At 39.7% G+C, this 21,057-nt stretch overlaps 1 protein-coding gene across 1 annotated transcript in view; it reads right to left on the bottom strand.

Annotated features, from left to right (window-relative positions):
- Positions 1-21,057, bottom strand: part of DOCK2 (dedicator of cytokinesis 2) — a 502,335-nt gene that overhangs the window by 317,613 nt on the left and 163,665 nt on the right. Inside the window, exon 26 of the mRNA XM_084636234.1 lies at positions 4,261-4,409. Within this exon, the coding sequence (XP_084492360.1) occupies positions 4,261-4,409 (149 nt within the window). The remainder of the gene's footprint in view (positions 1-4,260; positions 4,410-21,057) is intronic.

Here is a 21,057-nt window from a genome sequence, read left to right as displayed (position 1 = left end):
TGGCAGCATCCTTCTGCTGGAGACTTTCCTCACTACTTCCCCCTGCCAGAGCCTTTCATTACCATACTTAGCTACATATTTCAGTGTGGACACAACCTGCATTTCACTGTAGATATACATACCCTAAGCACCATTGCCAGTGTAGACAAGGCCAGGATCTGAACAGGTCAAATCCACCCATCTAAGGAGCAGAACACTGTGCACATTGTACAAGGTACTACTTATGCAAGGTGATCAATCCTAGGATATTTTACTTGTTAAAACTGGCCAAGAGTAGCCACCAATTTGCCATTATCATCAATTTTCTATAAGGCAAGATTTAAAAGTCTAGCTGCTCTTTAAACTTTCAGCAGCACACTAGTATTCAAATGGTTTTAGAACTGAAGTATTCTGAAGTAAAATCTAAAATAAGCAGTTTTCAAGGGTTTTCAAAATTGCTGAGCGCGCAGTTGCCAGAGTTTCAGTAAACATGGAAAACCGAAGAGAATAAAATATTACATTCCACTGAAACAAGAACATGTTTGTTTAATCAGTTTTGCAGTTTATCTACCTGCTGAGTTTTAGGAACAGCTGCAGAGATATCAGTTTAAATTTGAGTGTTTTCAAATTTTGCATTTTCATGAAGTTAAAAACATTCATTTCACATCAAAAACAAGATCTTTTCAAGATGCAAATTTTCAAAGCCACGTTTTACTCAGCACGTGAACATAACAATATAAGAATAGCCACACTGGGTCAGACCAAAGGTCCATCTAGCGCAGTATCCTGTCTTCTGACAGTGGCCAATGCCAGATGTCCCAGAGGGAATGAACAGAACAGGTAATCATCAAGTGATCCATCCTGTCGCCCATTCCCAGCTTCTGGCAAAGTATACTGAAATGAACTCTGTTTCAAGAAAGGAATCTGAAAACCATTTTAAAATTTTAGCTCTATTATCAGAATCAGAATGAAATGTTAACAAGTCAGATGTTCTAAAGCTTCACCTTTCTTTGTTAATACTTCAACACCTCTACTTCAAAAGGAAATAAAAGGCTTAGAGAGGAAAATTGCTTTTTCATTATCTACATATACTTCAAAAGGATTAACCAGTGACCCTAGACTTCTCATTCCTAAACTCTTTGACAACGGGTATATTAGTAAATGTTAGAAATTATGAAAGTAATACTTTTCACCTTTAACATGGCAGCATCCTAGAACTGAAATGGAGTGATTTAATTTGAAAAAAAATGAACCTATTTAAAATATATTACTTGAGGTATGTAATAAGTTTGTGCAGAACACGTACCCATCCTTTTTCATTCTTGTGTTTTGCTCACCATAGAGTTTCATAAGCCTGTAATCCCCTGCTTTGGAGAAACTTTGGTAGATTAAGTTTCACCATCTCCTTTGATAACTCCCTCTTTACATTTCATGTTTTTCCACAAGCCCAATTAACTATCATTTAGCTCCTCCATGAAATAAACGAGAATGAGAGAATAAGAAACCCCTGAAAATACCTCAAACTTTTCACCCTTACAAATAGGCCTAAAGTGCCTATCATACTTTGAGAACTACAGAACTATACAACCAATGTACAGTGGTGACTGTGTCATTGGGATATGGCCCCACTTAAAGGAGAGAAGGTAAAATCAGAGTAAAATAAATTTGTCTTTATCCCCAGAGTCTGAGACCCAGGGATCTCTTGGTGCCAACTGGCAGAGAGTACAGGAGTTCATAAGGGTTACAGGGATGCCCTGGGTTTGATATGTACAATACAAGCCCACTAAAGAATGTCATGTTAGGTCTCATCTGTAAGCATGTGTCATGCTGGTCCTCATAATCATTATGAAACGTTTGTACAGATAACATGTATGGAGTTGTGAATATATACAGACAATTATGTTCTCAAGGTTTGTGACTTGGGGCTGGTCATCAGAAGGTGATGAACAAGTTTCTTTCAGGCAAGACATGCTAATGTACAGAGACAGGTAGATAAAGTAGTGTATACTTCGCAATGAACACCTACTTACAGCCTAAGCAAAATGCGAATCAAGTCTCCATGGGAGGCTGTGGGTGGGGTGGGGAAGCAGCTGGAGATTAACCCATTTTACAAATGGAAGACAATGGATTGTTGGCACTATATGTGGGGGTGCAAATTTGCACCCAGTTATCCTTCACCAAGGGGAAAAGCTGGCAGCTGTCTTGTCTTATGAACAGAGCATCACATCAGTCTGGCTCTTAGACGCTGGGAGAGAAACTTTGTGAGAGCTTTATGCGACGGGGGAATATTATGTTAGTTACGCTCACCCTCTAGACAGTGTTTTATGATTTTATTTTATATGTAACCTTTTAATTCCATTCATTATACTTGCTTCTTTTCAAGTCTCTGTTCTTTGTTAAATAAACTTCTTGTTACTGTAAACATAACAAAGTGCTGTGTAATTGTGATCTAATGTGTAACTGGTGAGCTGGGTGTATGGTTCCTCTGGAAGCAGAGGATCTGGGAATTCTGGAAGTGTCCAGTGAATAGGGGGCTGGGCACTCCAGGGGGACTCTTGGAGAACTTACGAGTGGGTGTGTGCATATATTGTTAACCTGTAAAGGGAACGTGCAGGGCCTGTGTAAGCCTAGAAGGTAGTGCTTGTGTTGCCAGAGGCTGGTGGAGTTGGTGAACTGACCCACCGTAGGCACAGACAAGGCTTCCTCACACTATGGAAAGGTGATAGCAAGGTACCTAATGACCCTGAATGCCCCCAGAAAACATCCCTGTACCATTGAGGGCATGTCTACAGTGCACGCTTCTTTCAGTGACATGTAGCGTACATCCTCACGAAGGCCCCCTAGCCTGGGTATAAATATCAGTGTGGAGAGCAAGACACAGCTTAGATAAGTAGAGCTAAAACATGGCTGAAAGCTGTAGGTAAGAACTTGGGAACTATCCTACACAGTTCTCTACTCGTCCAAGGCACCACGTCCACACTGGTATCTTTAGCAGAGGAGCATCTGGCTGCCTTCCCACTGCTGGAACCCTTCCCTGATACAGGGAAAGGCTGTGGCATCTCAGAAAGACTCCAGCAGCTTTATGCTGCTAGAGCCCTTCCGCACCAGGGAGCAAGGCTCCGAAAGTGGGGGAAGGCTCTGACAGGGGGTAGGCATCTGGGAGCTGCTGAAGCCTTTCCCTGCTGCATCCCCTCTGCCAGAACCTTTCACAGACACATGTAGTTACCCACCACAGCGTGGATACAGCCCGCTTTCTTCTGCAATGTGTAGCTACGCATATCCCACACACCGCTGCCAGTGGTATGTAGTGTAAGATGTAGCCTTACAGAGATTAATCTAACAGAAATCACAACTCTTCAAGATAAAGCATCTATGCCTGATGGAGGCTCCAGCGCTCCCAACTCAGGTACTTATGTGCTCATTCCATAAGAAGCATCCAAAGCAACAGCAAATCCTCTCTGTATATCCAGCCAGCCACTGCAGAACACAAAGAAGCCCATCAAAGTGTGCTCTTAATTAAGGAATACACGTACAGCTAAAGTAAGGTACAGTCCTCCACTTACATTCTGACCTGGACTCGCTGTTGTACATTCTTCACACAGTGAATCAGAAAACAACACTTTGCAGACTTAATAGTCAGCTAGAGAACAAGAGTTCAGTGATTACAGAAAAGCAGCAACTTCAAAAAATAGATCCTATGCCAAAGCAACGTCCCATTATACCAAGCAGAACCATCGTCTCCAGTAACACCCAAGTATACGAGGAAGCTGACTGACAGTAAATGAAGCTGAATCTTTCTTTGAAAGCTTTGTTCAATATATGTAATGTAAGTACCACTTTTTCTATATTTAGTAAATACTTTAAAAATAATTTTAGAAAAGAGGAAGATGTTTTATAAATGGGTAAAATGAACTTTAGAATAAATATTTAGGTAACATTCTAGTATACTTCACCACCTTAGTCTAAAATTAACTTCAACAAATTAATTTAGACAGGCCCAAGCCTCAGATGGAATAAATGGAGATTGATTTACTGATTTACAACATCTGACTACTCAAGGAATATTAAACAGAAGTTGAGAAGAAAAAAAGCCCTAGATTTTAGTATCTCACCTTTCATACCCTCACTGCTATAGAATTTTACCCCTGAAATATTGATGAGTTTAACTTGCCATCAACTTATATTTAGCATTTAAATGAGATTCTTCAGCATCAATATTTTACAACTTAATCAGCTCAGCCTCTGTAGGCTTGAGCCATCTACATCTTCATCAATACTTACTGTGTCTTGATAGCTGAGGACCTCCAGGATGCTATTGAGTAATTCTACACAGTACTTCTTCTCTTGAAGCTGAAGTTGTTGCTCTTCCCTTTGTTCTAGTAGTTCTTTCAGTTCTTTTGTAATCACTGGAAGCAGAATGTCCCTGCATTCTGAAAGGTAAAATATTCTCTTATGAAAAGGAAAAAATAAGTCAATGTTATTTTGAAATAAATCCTCTTTGAAACAGTGAAGCACAATAAGCTCTTCCTTTCTCAGATTTAATAGCAGAAGTCTCCATCACCTTAGTATTCTTGATTTCTCTCTCATGCCCCAAGGACTCCTCAACGTCTTTGATGCCTTCGCTGCTTACCAATATACTTCACACATAAATGACAAACCAGTTTAGATAAAATGCTAACCTGCCTTCAGCTAAGTTTGGAGTGTTGTTCAATGCCAGGGACACTGGTCTGTGAATACTTGTTGACTTCATGTATGAAAGACTGCAAAGAACTCCTATATTTCTTTACAAAGTGAAATGCTGTATTAAATCAAGCTGGGTTTATTTTCTGTTGAGATGTTGGGTTGCTTTTGTTTTTGTGGTGTGTTTCATTTTTGTTTGTTTGACAGGAGTAAGATTGCTTTTCTACCATAATTGATCTGAGGGGAACGTTTGAGACATGAAAGGATTCACACATGTCCAGAAAGTAAAATACGGGTAAGAAACATTTATTATTTCATAGCAAAAGTTAAGTAAATGTGAACCCTTCAGAGACACCCACTCGACAGACATGGAAAAACTTTTAAGAATGGATCTAATGAGAAGACTCCTATCTGCAACAGAAGTTCCAAATATTAAGAGCTGAGCCAATTTCTGTCCTCATTTTCAACTGAACAACCCCAATGAAATGAAAAGTCTGCTGTATCTCCAGCTCAAACAAATTGATATTTTATTTATGAGTACTGTTTCCGGGAAAGTTTGGGAGAAAGCACTACATGAACTAGAAATAAACAACTTTAAGAAAAGCTGAGTGGCTACAGGTAAAGAACAGGGATATTTCCGAAAGACTTGATGTTACATACTACCAAATAATTATTAATCAAGAACGCTGAGTATTATTTTCATTACAAAGTTGAGTCTAAAGTGAGCAAACAGAATATAGTAAAACAGTGAATGAGGCTGAGGAGACGTCATTTTAACTGCACTTTCCTCTCATGTCTCTAAAAACCATCCAGCAAGAGATCAAAGCTGAATGTAGCTTTAGAGGTTTCAACAAACCTTAGAACAAAAGAATTACAATAAATGTGCAGACCTGTTGAAAACTTTTCAGTGAGGCACTGAGCTAAAATTTTGACCAATTTGTTTCAGGTAACACCTTGTACCTTAAAATTGTTTTTGTAAACACAGATTTTTTTTTCCCACATCAAAAACTCTTCATCACGCTTTCACTTTTCACTCAGAATAGGTCTAATTTCTACTTGCAAATGAGTTTATTTTCTCCAGAAAGTGAGAACTTTTGAATGAGCAAACAAAACAAACCATGAAGCCTCTATTTTTTTTTTATTCACACAAATGTGCATAAAAAAACCTCATTTTTAAAAGCTTTGCTTTTTGCTGGGGTTTTTTAACTCAACACCAAGTAACTTCAATGTAACAATATAACTTCATTATATTCATGACCCCCCGTATACTTTAAATTGCTGAAAATTAATATTCAGTAAAGACAGTACACATCAAAGCAGTGAGACCAGGTGGGCAAGGTAATATATTTTATTGGACCAACTTCTGTTGGTGAGAGACAAGTTCTGTGTGGCTTGAAAACTTGTCTCTCTCACTAACAGAAGTCGGTCCATTAAAAGAAATTACTTCACCCACCTGGCCTCTCTAATGTCCAGGGACCAACACGGCTACAACTACACTGCATACATCAAATCAGTTGACATTTTCATCATGGATTATTACTTTTACTACGCACCTTGATCCAGCAAGAGAATTAAGCATGAGTAGTCTCACTGATGTCAATGGGGACTGGTCATGTGCTTAAAATTAAGCACCTACTTAAGTGTTTTGCTGGGTCAGCATCATAGTGCAGTTAGAGTACATGGTACTCCAACAAAACAAAAAGACAGATCCGTGCCATGTGGCTGTTACTATCCAAGTTGAATAGAGCAGTTTTACACAGTTTAGTCATCATCTACTCAGCTGAGTGTGCCATTAACATACATAACATTTTATATTAAACTGAACAATGTTTGTGATGCAAAATCCTCTTGGTGCCAACTGGCAGAGGGCCCAGAGGAAACACAGGATTTGACATGGATCCCCTGGGTCAGATAAAAGCATATTAACTTCACCAAAAGGTGGTATGAAAAGTCTTTATTAAGAGCCAGTAACCCAATGGTCATCATAATCATGCAAAATGTACGGACAATATTTAGCAAGTTATGTATCTATACTGGAAATTATCTTCTCAAAGAGGTGACATGTCAGACTAGTTCCTTTCTAAGAGGAGATAGCAGACATTTATCAACCTGTCTGAGCATTCTGCATTTTGTCTCTCACAACATAAGCCTATTTGCATACAGAGCCAGATGTCGATTAAAAGCTTACAAAATCAATGAGAGGGAATACACATTCTCAGATTTACAGACTCGCTGCTCTCAAAGGAACATGAGCTTACGAGATCACAACAGCACTTAAAATAAGTTGATAGTGAAAACAAGTAAAAGAACAGGAGTCATCCTGTTCTTGAAAAAGAATAAAGAACTGTCCTGATACCTCTAAAAGTACCAAGAGATACCCAGCATCTTTCACCTAGTAGGCAAGCTGACAGCATGACTTGTCTCAGGAACAGAAGATCACAGCCAAGCCAGGCTGTAAAATGCTGGCAGGACTTTGGGTGAGCTTTCCTCTGTAAGACACGAACATATCTACTTGGTATCACTGTGTTAAATAAGTTTTTACTTGTTTTCACTTTTAACTTATTTAAGTGCTGTGGCTATCTGGTAAGCTGGAGGGTGGTGTTCCTTTGGGAGCAGTGAGTCTGTAAATCTGAGCATGTCCAGTGGAACAAGGGCAGGACACTCCAGGACGACGCTCGGAGGGCTCAAGGGTTGGACTGTGCCTATCGCTAACCTGTAGAGTGACTGCAGGGCCAACGAGGCCCAGAGCGGAGTGTTTGTGTTGCTCATGGCACGTGGGGTTGACTGCAGGGCCAACGAGGCCCAGAGCGGAGTGCTTGTGTTGCTCATGGGGTTAGGGAGCTGACCCCCAGGCAGGCACAGACAAGACTTCCTCATGCTATGGGCGGGTGATAGCAAGGTGCCTCATAACCATGGTGCCCCCCGGGAAGCCTCAATATTTCATAACAAGTCTAAGAAAATGTATAGATGGTCTGCCTAATAGGGGAAAATCCTGACAAACAATTTAATTTTCAAATCTTGTAAGCAGAGACAGCATGGGCCTTTGGACAGGTCATGGGACTAGGAGACAGAAGATCCAGCTTCTATTCCCGGCTCTGCCACCAACTCACCATGGGACCTTATGTAAGTCACTTAACCGCCTTTGCCTCCATTCCCCCATCTGTAAACTGGTGATACCGATTCTTACCACTCACATGCCCCTTTGTAAGGTGCCTCGAGATCAACAGATGTTAAATTCAACAAGATAGCAAAGTCCCAATAATATATTAATATTGCTTCAGGAAGTGGTGTTTTAGCTTGGTTTTTTGACCATAAAACTAAGCAGGGTAACGTGTGGGGCAAGGTAAACAATAGCCAGAAGCATCGTTAAACCCAGTTGTAATCCTTTGACTAATGCACTTGGTTACAGACAAAACATTAAAGAAAAGTTCAGTCAAATGACAAATCCAAATTGTGATTAAGAATACTGTATAGCTACTTCAAACGAAACAAAAATATTTGTCTCCCTTTTTAAATTGCTGGGAAATAGTTTCCTTTTCAAAAGATGTTTGCAGCGGGACCTCCATAATACAGAACAACTTCTGGGCCGGGTTTCTCAAAAAACAGTCCTCTTCCTCCAGCATTATGAAGTTTGAGTTCTCAACCACTTCACAACAATATCTGTATGATATACTTTTAGGTAAGTTTTGCTTTTTCTTAGCTTTCCTAAACCCAGTGTATGTGGGGAAAATCGAAATATATGAATGCAAAGCACTGACCATTAATTGCTCAGCCCTTTGGTAGTTAACAGCCCTTATGCTGGCCCTCTGCAAAAAAAAAAAGGTATGAATTTCACCTTCAGTGAACTGGTTGCAAGTTTATTTGGGAATACAACACAGGCGATTTCCACCTGTTACCCAGACAGTTATACCTGATAGTCCAAATTGTTTATTTCAGAACTCAGTGACCGTGAGAGGCCTCAACAACATGGAAGAAAAGCGATCCAGAGAAAAATTCCTACCTGACTGTAGCCAGACAGCCAACGCCCCCCGCCCCCCCTCAGACCAGCATTGCTGGAAACACAGGAGGAAGCCGGAACAGGGCACTTAACATATATTCCAGCACAGCCTTTGAAGCTGTGAAAGCACAGGTGTGCTGCTACAATGTGCCTCTGGGAGCAGATACAAGGATTAAGCTCACAGCAGGCAGAGGCCCTGTGACAGACATGGCTCTTAGCCCCTACTAAATAGTGTGATGCACACACACCAACATCCTAGGTGGGAAAATATTTACCCTAATAAAAGGAATGTCCAGTAGTCGAAACTTATTGTTTCTCTCCTTTGCAAGTGTAAACTACTCTTGCAAAAGCTGGCGTCACCCCGACAGACCAGCCTCAATTTGGCATAAGAAAGGAGAAAGAGAATAAAGGAGTACAGAGGTATAAGTAGGGGACCTACAGCACCATGATTTTTGAGTGCTTTTCACTATCTATCTGCTGGTCAGATAAGTGACAGCCTCCCAAGGCTTCTGCAGCTAAGAGGGTCCCTACGCCTTGTCCATTATTTGTCTTTCCGCGGAATTGAGTGACCGATCCTGGCTTGGCACCGCTGGAATCGAGAGATGCAAGGAGGGTAAGAAGCACCCACACCTGATCTCCTATCTTTAGTGTACACATATTTTGAAATAGAGCTCTATACTTTGTTTTCTTTCTTTGGGATTGTGGCTTCAGTTTTGTAACTTGTTTGTGTGTGTAACATCTCTACATTTAAATAAGTAGGCACTAGCAATTTTGTAACCACATGATTAGAATCTAGCTTAATAAATTTTGGTAACCATTTATGCATAAGCCTGACTTGTTTTCTCTGGTTTACTGTAAAGCAGCCAACATAATTAAAGAACCTCAGCCGTTTTGGCTCTAAAGCCTGGCCATTAGGTGAGAGTACTAAGAGCCTAGCATTGAGTTGTGCCGCCTCCACGGGGCAAACTCTTGGGGCACCTGTCAGTCAATCCTGGCTGCCCGCTGCGAAGGAGCTCTGAGCTCTAGCAGTTAAAGTCACGGGTGTGGAGAGGCTCTTAGTGCTGCCATTGGGGCACCTGTCAGTCAGTATTGACTGCCCGCTGCGAAGGAGCTCTGAGCTCTAGCAGTTAAAGTCACGGGTGGTTAGGACCTTGGGGCATCTGTCAGCCTAGCCCGGGCTGCCCGCCGTGAAGGGACAGTGCGTCCTAGCGGTTAAAGTCACGGATGGTATAAACGGGCATAGCTGGCACCTCACCAAACATCCTTGGCCGTCGACTAACACTGACCCTGACAGGCAATCAGCAAAGTGCAGACCACACTGGGAAACATCACCGCTGTTCGATATATTTGCTAATCCAGAAACAACCCCCACTGATACCATCAGTAACCCAGACCAAAATCCCAACCCCAAGGATGGGTAGGTGGAAGCCAATGCCCCACCCTGCATCTGGCAGCCCTCACATACCCCCTATAAAGAGGGACAGGCAAAAGCCCATTTGCTGGCTAATAGGACACTGGTCTCCATCGCTACTCCACCAAGCAATCAGTACCATGAAATTATTTAGATTTGCCCCCTTGCAAGTCCTTCTAAAGAACCCTAGCTAAGTAATGGCAATGCTTTTCTTTTATAATGCACCAGCTAGAGAAGAATCCAGATCACCTGCTTATAGCACTGCAGAGCCAATATGCAAACATGAATGACTGAGACTAAAAAGTACTGTACTCAGGATGCAATCATCACTGTATACACAATATGATTGCTGGCAGCAGGTAAGAAAGTGCCATTTTTACATAGTACCATTTGTAACCATAAATACACTTTCAAGCAAACAAACTGTACCTTAACTCAGTTCTCACCTTTTAGGTCAGTCTTATATGTTACCTATCTTTTTGCAGTAGATGCAGCAGTAACTACTCTTTAAAGCTTATTGTAAATCTACTCAAGTTTACATATTTAAGCACTTCAAAATGCTAACTTTTAACTAACGTGCATTCATAAATATTTCAGGGATTACACACATTGTTTTTAAATATTGAGCCAATTGCATATGCAAGACACTTGTCAACATTTTTATTGATGTTTGCTTGTATAAGGAACTGAACGGGCAGTTATTCATTATTTCTGAAAAATATATGATCGTAGCTTTCAAAAATATCACATCAGTGAGTTAAACCACTTTTGTCGGTTACAGAATCAATGGTGATTGCTATGCAGCTGCTATGACAGCTCAGTCCATACAATTACAGAAGTTTACAAATTCTTTTCTTCAGTTACCTCACCCATCTCAACTTCCCTTAACTTCCAGGAAATGAGTCCTGAACATTACACGCAGGAACAAATTTCATACCTTCCAGGAAAAACATCTACATTGATTGGCCCAAAAAAATTAAATTCAGCTTCACCACTTCAACAAATACAGTCTCCCCAGAGGTGCCTGAAACTTAGCAACTATTAAAATTTCCTTCGAGTATCTTGCAAGAGAGAGGATGCAATTGAGTAGTAAATCCCCCAAAATTATATATCTACAGAACTTTGTCTCAAAACTATATTGAGACATCAAAACAAAGGCTTTATGCTCAGGATATTTTATAATTGAGCTAAAGTGTACTTTAAATTATGAATCAAAGAAAATTCAGGACTTCATAGACTCACAGGGTTGGAAGGGACCTCAGAAGGTCATCTAGTCCAACCCCCTGATCAAAGCGGGACCAGTCCGCAACTAAATCATCCCAGCCAGGGCTTTGTCAAGCCTGACCTTAAAAGCCTTCAAGGTATCTCCTAAATTGTGCATGCAAATAGTGAGATTTTAGTTAGCATGATACACTCATATAGATTATATAGTAATTATTTATCCATGTGCCCAATGTATATGAAAGTTGATAACTGTTACTTTGTTGCCCTCCCACAATCACAGAGGAGCAAATCCCGATCATTATCTCTTATTAATTACTTCCCACCCTCACCCCCTTGTGGTAAAAAAAATAAACCCTTACAACTTGGTTTTGTTTTACTTTCCTAGTATAAAGCCACTCCAGGTGTTTTACAAACATTAGTGAAACAAGGCTCTGATGTAAACAAGCATGATTCCCTATTTTACTCATAAGGTAACTGAAGCAGAGAAGCTGATTCATTTTGGTTAAGATCACACAGCAAGTCTATGGCAGTGGCAAACTGCCAACCTCCTAATGCCCAGCCCTGTGCTTTAATCACTAGGTCATGCCTCCCATTCTCTACTAAGGTTACATAATTTGTTATACAAATCCCGATCAAACAGACTTAATCAAAACGAAATATGCAACTGATTGTCTATTTCTGCCACATTTTCAGTTATCAGCATCATAAGGATTCAGTTGTGAGTAAAAACAATGCCAAGCTAGGCAGAAACTCCTCAGATCCAAAAGTTAAGCCAGACAACTTCAGAATAAATGAAGTTTAAAAAAATAACCCTCTCACTGTAGACAGTGCATAGGTAGTTCAATTTTTTGACTCAGACTCATTTATCCCCCCAACCCCTCAAAGGGAAAGAAAATATACAGATGGAAAGAAAACATGCACCACTGAACTATTTTTATGCTGGATATACAATGCAACGGCTATGGAATATTTGCAGTATAGATGTAATTCTTTCCAAGCCTCAATTAAACTCCATGAAAAAAGTAACAATATTTCAAGCATGGCTCTTTAAAAAAAAAATAGCTGAAAGTCTACTGCTCTAAACCCTGCCTTGGGCCAAATTGTATTCAAATACACAAGACTTAAATCATATCACTGCAGCAGCTTACACCTAATTATTCAGAAAGCTCCACCACAGGAAAGGCATATTCCCTTACATTTAACCAGACTGAAAGTAACTCGCTTCCTAAAGAGAAGTTCCTTGATGTCATCTTCCTAGCTGAGGTCCAGTAGAACAGAAATTCTACATTCCACTAATACATGACCTAGCACAGCCACTGCAAATCATTTTCTTCTCTTTTATTTATTCCCTCCACCCCATCCCTTCTCCAGATGACTTAGATTTTTAACAATTATCCAATGATTTCAGATATGTCCGGTAACTGAAGTTTGGATGTTAAAAGTTATTTAAATATCATCATCATTAGCATTTGGGCCTCCTTCAGCAGAAATCACACTTCAGGCTTCACTTCAGAATGCTTTATACATAGAACCAACTGATGATAAAAATTTGAAGCCACTTTGTCCCTCCATGGAACACTAATCCTCAATCCTTGGCAGGCCTGTACTCATACCCATCTGTTAGGATGGCTTCATGCCCACTCACAAATCGGGACATAGGTGTCACCTGAATATAGATTTAAAGCACAACTTTGAAAATAAAATCAGTAAATAAAATCCTTTTGGCAGTGAGAGACTTTTGAGACAACCCATGTTTCTTGACAAAAGGAGACGTGTTCACAACTGTGGCCATTACAACTTAAACCATCAATTGTATTCCTTCCTGCTCCTAGGCGGAGGTGCGGCAGCCGACTCTGCAGGAAGCCTATGCTTGCAGACGCCACCCCTCCATCTCCCATTGACCGCAGTTCCTGGCCAATGGGAGCTGCCAAGCTAGCCCTCGGGGCAGGTGCAGTGCACATAGCCATCTGCCATGCCTCTGCCTAGTAACTGCCGGGGTGAGCGGCCCCCGCACCCCGGGATCCGGCACCTCAAGCCCCCACCCACCCCTGAACTCCTCCCAGAGCCCGTGCCCCACACCTCCTCCTGTGCCCCAACCCCCTCCCACACTCCGAGTCCCTCATGGCCATTCCTCCACCTAGGAGCAACAGGGACATGACACTGCTTCCGGGGAGCCACGCAGAGCCAGGTAGGGAGCCTGCCAGCTCCGCACCAACTGGAACTATAAACTTAACTTTTTATGGAGATTAGAAAATGCCAGTTTATAGAGCTTTCCGGTTGGTACAGGGCTAGATAACACAGCTTTTACTGTACAAGCCACATGGCAAAAGGAATATGAAGGGCAGCTGCATCATTCTCCATTTTGTCTTCATTCTTGCTTATCTCTGGAGTAACTTTTCTACAAACAAAGCTCTGAACAAGGGACTGAAAGATGTATCCAAGCTGTGAATGTGTTCCAGAGGGACTTTCAAGCCAGCAAGCTCACCAATATTACTAAGAATCTGATATATGGACTTCGAAGTCTTTGTATGTATCTGACTGCTTTACCATTTAACAACTCTCTTCCTGTTCTTTTTTCTTTATAATAAGCCTTTAGTTTTAGTACTAAAGGATTGGCTGGCAGCATGGTATTTTGGGTAAGCTCCAAACTAATATTGACTTGGTAACGTGGCTGACCCTTTGGTGTCAAAAGAATACTTTGTATAGTGAGCAGAGTTTTTAAATAACTTTTCACTCTACTGCACCTATGCGCTGATTGGAAGCCAGAGAACTGGAATGCAGTAAAGGAAGTTGTGTGATTTCTTTTTTCAGCTTCTTGATAACCAATGTGGGGGATCAGAAGCAGAGTTTGTGACTGGCTGGTGAGAGTAACTTCAGTGTTAACCAACAGTTTTGGGAGTATCTGCTCTCCCTTTTGCAGCCTGCCCTGCCCTTGGCATTTTCAGTGACGGCTACCCCAGGCACCCTGGGTCACATATAGTAGAATGCATCACCAGAAATGCCTGCATGGAAGCCATTGGGTCTCCCCACTCCTCACTGGAACTAAACACACACCTTGGGACAAAGCTAGTCACATCAAAGTCCAATATTCTGTGAAACTGTTGCAGCCAAGGTGCCACCATGAGATTTCAGTGCTGTAGTCTCTCTTTAGATGACTTATAGTTCTGCAATCTTGGTGGTCTTTGTGAGCCTGATCGAATGGATAGCTTCTGTGTCAGTCTTGCAAGTTCTCAAAACAGACCAAATGAACTCCCTTGTGTAAGAACACAGAGAATGCAGTGAGAAAGAATATAGCTCCGTATGTTCTCAGTTTCCCTTGAATTCATGTGCAAAACCAAATTTTATGCCCTAAGTATCTGATTCATTGTAAGTTCTATAGTTTTTGCTTATGATCTGTTTTCTATTTATAGTAACTGCAAATTAATATTGTCCGATCTTCATATAAACTAGGAAAGAAACGTGGTTATCAAGTAATTTGGATAGTACTTTGTCCTGATTTTCCCCCCAAAATTTAAGGATTTCATTGTTCACCTAATTGCATTCTTCCCCAATAAGCAGAATAAGATACCTTTATCATTTGTCACCACAAAATTATACAAATACCTATGTACATGTGCATACAGTCTATATCTGTACCAAGCTATTTCAGAAAAAGCCATACAACTACATAATTTGAAATTGGCTACCTTGAATATAATGTAGCCTGAATTCTTATGCAAATTCCAAAAAGGAAAAAAAAGTCAGCTCACAGCAAGTTACATCTTTTAAATACTTTAAAAAAGCAAAATAAAAAAGGGGAGAATTCATTCACTCTGGGTTGCTCCCAACAGGAAAGAGAAATCAACTTGTATTTCAATAGAGATGATTTCAAGCTTCCGCCTTCTAGTAACTTTATGAACAATACACACATTTAGTCTCCCAATAGCTAAAAGCAGAGCAAGTGGAATGGAGAAGGAAACTCCTAAATCCAAAAACTGTAGCTTTAAAAAATGCTGGAGGCAGTTTTACTGATTACTGTGGCGGACAAAATATATAGTCATAGCAATGTTATCCCTAATACAGAAACAAGCATGGGACTCAATGGAAAAGTAAAAGACGACATTTTAAAATGAACATTTAAAGCTCAGTTTTGCCATAATTTCTAAACAGAGCAAAATGACAACTGGTTTTTCCACAGCTGAAGAGGTGGTTGGAAATTTCCAAGTTTTGTTTCCTACACAACTATTGCAACCGAATCCTGAAGGAAAAAAAAGTGGCTAAAATTTGGTACTACCACCACCCCCTATTCCATTTTGACTAGATTTGCTAGTGTATGTTGGGCCAAATTCAAACTGGGTGTAACAAACACATTTTAGTTATTTCGTTTAGTCTGCATATGTCTGGAGGAGTCAATAAAATACATAGTTTTGCCTAGTTATTTACCAGCATTAACAGAATGCTGGTTCCAGAATGGAAGATGGAGCCAAGATCAAGGAAAGTTAAAATGTAGCTAGCTATGAGTATGTTCATGAAAGTCTTTGGATATAATCAGTGAATCAGTTTGACCAGGTGAGCAATGCAGAAGTACCATATCCAATGTGGTATCTCCCTGCAACTAGGGGTTAAGAACAAAGATGGTCATTTGTAATTTTTATTGCTGGGTCAACTCAAACAATTTCTACAGTACAGGAAAATAAAGTTTCCAAGAATATTTTTATTTTTATGCAAGCATGAATTAGGAGGGAATCAAGCTGAAAGTTTGAATGCCACCTCAAAGTAGTAAAATAAAAATTGCTTAATATTACAGAAGTTAGTGATGAAGATGACCTACAACTCAAATAATCTAACATCCTGCAAATGCAGGGATTAGTCCCTGACCGTGGATGTGTTAGCTGTTTATCCAAAAAGGCCAAGACAAAGGGATAAAGAACATCTGAAGTGACTTAGTAGTAAACAAAGTTCCTGACATACCTGAATTTTAGTGTAGCAGAGACCAGTTAGGTAACTTTTATAAGCAATAGGAGATGCTTTAGAAGGAAAAGCCTCTTTTGGAAAATATGCCCGATTATTTTCGGGAGCCAGTGCAAAAGGCCCTCAGTATCTTGAGCTGGTTATTTCTAAGAACGATTCACAAAACAAAAAGTACATGCTTTTAACTACCCTTCCAAGGAGTGAGGAGTTTCCATCCTACAGCAGAAGAAAACTGGCTTATTCCTTTGAGCTTCTCAGGCAACTCCTCTAGGTCATAGCTTCCCACCTCAGAGCAGACACAGCCTTATTTTGTTAGAGAACCTGAGAAGGGGAAACCATAATCATGACAGCCCCTTTCAGGTCCTGTAAGGTATGTCCCATCCATTGCTAAAAGGCACATATAAAATATGGATAAGTAAAAAATTTAGTTGAACTGAGACTTGGTGTGCTATGTGGACAGAGAGGAAATAAAACAGCAGGCATATCAATATCATATTGCACTCCAGGAGGGTAAACCAGAAACATCTCATCTCATTTTAAAAGTTGCGTGTACAAATGGTTAAGAAGAGGCAGCAAAATTATATTATTATCAAGACTGTTAATAGCCGTCTACAGATGAGAAAAAAGAATACAGGCCTGATTGAAATCAGATTTACACCACAGTAACTCCACTGTTTTCAACCAAGTTGATCCCAGCTTGCACTCATCTGAGACCAGGATCCACCCAGTAAGTATGCATTGCATTGCAAAAATCAAAGTGTATCAAAAGCCACTCATATCTCTTGTGACACACTAGTAATGTACTATTTATGGAGGCAGGTTTCAGAGTGGCAGCCATGTTAGTCTGCATCAGCAAAAAAACCGAGGAGTACTTGGGGCACCTTAGAGACTATTTATTTGGGTATAAGCTTTCGTGGGCTAAAACCCACTTCATCAGATGCATTAAGTGGAAAATACAGTAGGAAGATATATATACATATATATATATATATATATATATATATATATACATACACACACACGCGTATATTTATCCAACTGTATTTTCCTCTGCATGCATCCGATGAAGTGGGTTTTAGCCCACGAAAGCTTATGCCCAAATAAATAGTCTCTAAGGTGCCACAAGTACTCCTGATTTTTTTTTAAATGTATGGAAGGAAGACCTGCCTCTCCTTGTGTATTATATCACGTATGTAATGAATAATATATTCCAAGCTGAAGACAGAAGACTCCAGAGAAGTGAATACATAAAGATAACTGCCACTTATTCCTTCACTTTTCAGAGCAGAACCCCCTGCTTTAGGGCCCTGGAAAGACAGACATACAATGAGACCATTCTGCCTCTGTTGAAAAACGCACTAATTAAATTACCAGAACCTGAGCTGCATTTGCTTCTGTCATTTATGTGGTACTGCATAATCCCATGCTTTCTCCCTCTAGGTTTTCCATCACTCAAGCATCTTTCTGTTTACCAGTTTGTTTGTTAAAATTACATGCAAATTTGTTCATTATTCAGAAATAAATAGTTAATCTTTGCAACAAGTACATTCTTCTACTTGATTATAGCCGAAAAACATTTGTTATAATTATGAAGTAGAGGAATACATATATGTGGCAAAGAATCAATTTCCTTTACCTGTTGCTATTTATGGTATACTATAAACTGTTGATTACGCTGGTAACCTTAATATAACCCACACTACATAGGGACAAACTGTCTATTTCTTTGACAGGGTTACCATCCTATTGGATAGGAGGGAAGCAGTAGACATGATATATCTTGACTTTAGTAAGGCTTTTGGCAATCGCACAACATTTTCACAAGGCAACTGGGGAAATGTGGTCTAGATGAAATTACTATAAGGTGGTACACAAATGGTTGAAAAACCATACTCAAAGAGTAGTGTTCAATGGTTTGCTTTCACACTTTCAAATGTATCTTTTGGGGTCTCATACTATTCAATGTTTTCATTAACAAGGAGCAATGGTCTCAAGTTGCAGTGGTGGAGGTTTAGGTTGGATATTAGAAAAAAAACTATTTCACTAGAAGGGTGGTGAAGCACTGGAATGGATTACCTAGGGAAGTGGTGGAATCTCCATCCTTAGAGGTTTTTAAGGCCCATCTTGACAAAGCCCTGGTTGGGTTGATGTAATTGGGGTTGGTCCTGCTTTGAGCAGAGGGTTGGACTAGATGACCTCCTTAGGTCTCTTTCAACCCTAATCTTCTCTTTTTCTATGATTCTATGATTAATAACTTGGATAATCGAGTGGAGAGTATGCTTATAAAGTTTGTGTAGGACACCAAGCTGGGACAGGTTGCAAGCACTTTGGAATACAAGATTAGAATTCAAAACAACCTTGAAAAATTGGAGAATTGGTCTGAAGTGAACAAAATTCAATTCAATAAACACAAGTGCAGAGTCCTACACTTAGGAAGAAAATATCAAATATACCACTACAAAAAGGGGAATAACTGGCTAGGTGGTAGTAATGCAGAAAAGGATCTGGGGGTTATGGTGGATCATAAATTGAACATGACAACAATTTGATGCACATTGCAGTGGCAAAAAAGACTAATATTCCTGGGTGTATGAACAGGAGTGTTGTATGTAAGACACTGAGTTAACAGTCCCACTCTATTCGGCACTGGTGAGACCTCAGCTGGAGTACAGTGTCCACTTTGAAGTATCACACTTTTAGGAAAGATGTGGACAAATTGGAGAAACTCCAGAAAAGAGCAAGCAAATTAGGAAAGGTTTAGAAAACTGGACCTATGAGCAAATGTTTAAAAATGGGGTATATGTAGTTTTGCGAAAAGGAAACTGAGGACTGGAGGGACTAATAACAGTCTTCCAATATGCTGCAGGCTGTTATAAAGAGGACAGAGATCAATTGTTCTCAGTGTCCACTGAAGGTAGGACAAGTAGTAATGGGGCTTAATCTACAGTAAAGGAAACATAGAAAGTTTTCCTAATATCTAAGCTAACCATAAGGGTAGTTAAATTCTGGAATAGGCTTCCAAGGGAGGTTGTGGAATTCACATCAGAGGATGTTTTTGTGAATAGGTGAGACAAACAACTTTCCGAGATGGTCTAAGTATGCTTAGTCCTGCCTCAGGGCAGGTGGCTAGAGTAGACAACCCCTTGAGATCCCTTCCAGCCCCATATTTCCATGGTTCTGTGATTTCCAATTCCAGCATACACATATATATACACACAAAAACACAAACTGTGTGGACCATAAGGGAGAGAATGGTTGTTAGCTATAAAAGATTAAGTGCCTATAATCTACATGATACTGTAGAAATTAATTTTGTATGCCTCTTCCATTAGTACTGTGTGTGAATTAGCTAATGCACAATTTCTGATAATCTTTTGTACTAAAAAGAATATATAATTAACCTTCCTAGCCCTTAATTTAGCTATGCAGGCTTTTTATTAGCAGTAACAGAAGCCATATTATTCAGATCTCTCTCAGCTCTGGCTATCTGTATTCAGTCCCACACTTCAGTTTTTTAATCTCAGCTGAAATACAAAGATAGCTATTTTTCAAAATTTTTAACTAAAAACTCTTGAAGCAGATTTCACTTTTCTGTTTTTTCTTGGAGATGGCATCAAAATGTACATCTTTATGCTGTATAAATGCATAATTTACAGTGCAAGTTGTAGAATAAAATTCGGAAACCAGAAGAATTATATACCTGCTACAAATCTCATGGTTTGGCTGTTTTACCCCTGAGCAGCCTCAATAATGTGCATTAACAGCATTGAAATATCCACCTTACTAGAATAAATGCTACTACATATAAAACAATACAATGTAGATATTTACGAGGCACCAGGACATAATAAGCAGAGAATCTATGTAACTGACAATTTCTAGATTCCCATTTAGCTACATCTTGAAAATTTAGGACACTATTTAATGGGTACTGAGTATAGAACAAATCCCAGACTTTAAATTTTACCTTTCCTTTCTGAGAACTCCAAAGTATCAACTTTCACCATTTTGTTTAGACTACTTCAATGCTACTTGACCAACACTCCTTAGGTATTAATGATTAACCATTTAAATTATATTAAATTTCTTTGATTACCTGGTCATGTTGTGTATGAGGTCTGTAGTTTGCAGAAGGTTAAAATAATCTGAGGTCTACAGTTCTATTTACTGGATTTTAGCCAAACAAGTGTCCATAAATAGATCTGATTAGGTGATTAAAGAAATTTCTTTCAGTATTCCATACTGATGTCTAAGAGACTGTACACTTGTTCTGGCTGCTTTTATGTTGGAACAAGGTGTTTTTCATTCAAACTAAATTTTTTTAGTTCATGTCAGCAGTGTCAACACAGGACAGTTATATTGCGACACTTTGTTGTGCTTTGCAATTCACACCTCCAGCATTCACACTGTGGCACAGTATAGACAACCAATGTAGGACTGTCCAACTTATTAAAAGGAATAAGGTAACCATGCTCTCTTTGACTATCAAGATAACCTACCTGTATAAAATTTTCCTGTATTAAATTGTGGTGGAATTACTTAATTCCATTTCACTACTCAAAAAATTGCTGTCTTAGGAGGAGGTTGAAAATATACCTATTTAGGAGTAAGGGTTGATGTTTAAGACAAAAGCTTCACTTTACCCCCTACAGGCTGCTGTTGGTTGCAGTAACAACTAAATGACATCAAATGATGATTTTGCTAAGCCTATGTAATCACGCTGTAGGCACCAACACCAATAAATCTGACTGTTGAAAGGACAGCCAATTAGAAATATAATGCAGATTCCCCACTTACCACTTCTCCTGTTGAGCAA

Source organism: Lepidochelys olivacea, assembly GCF_965140295.1.
Source record: "Lepidochelys olivacea isolate rLepOli2 genome assembly, chromosome: 8".
NCBI lineage: Eukaryota > Metazoa > Chordata > Testudines > Cheloniidae > Lepidochelys > Lepidochelys olivacea.
The sequence above is the reverse complement of the archived record's forward strand: the minus strand, read 5'-3'. Positions and strand labels throughout refer to the sequence as shown.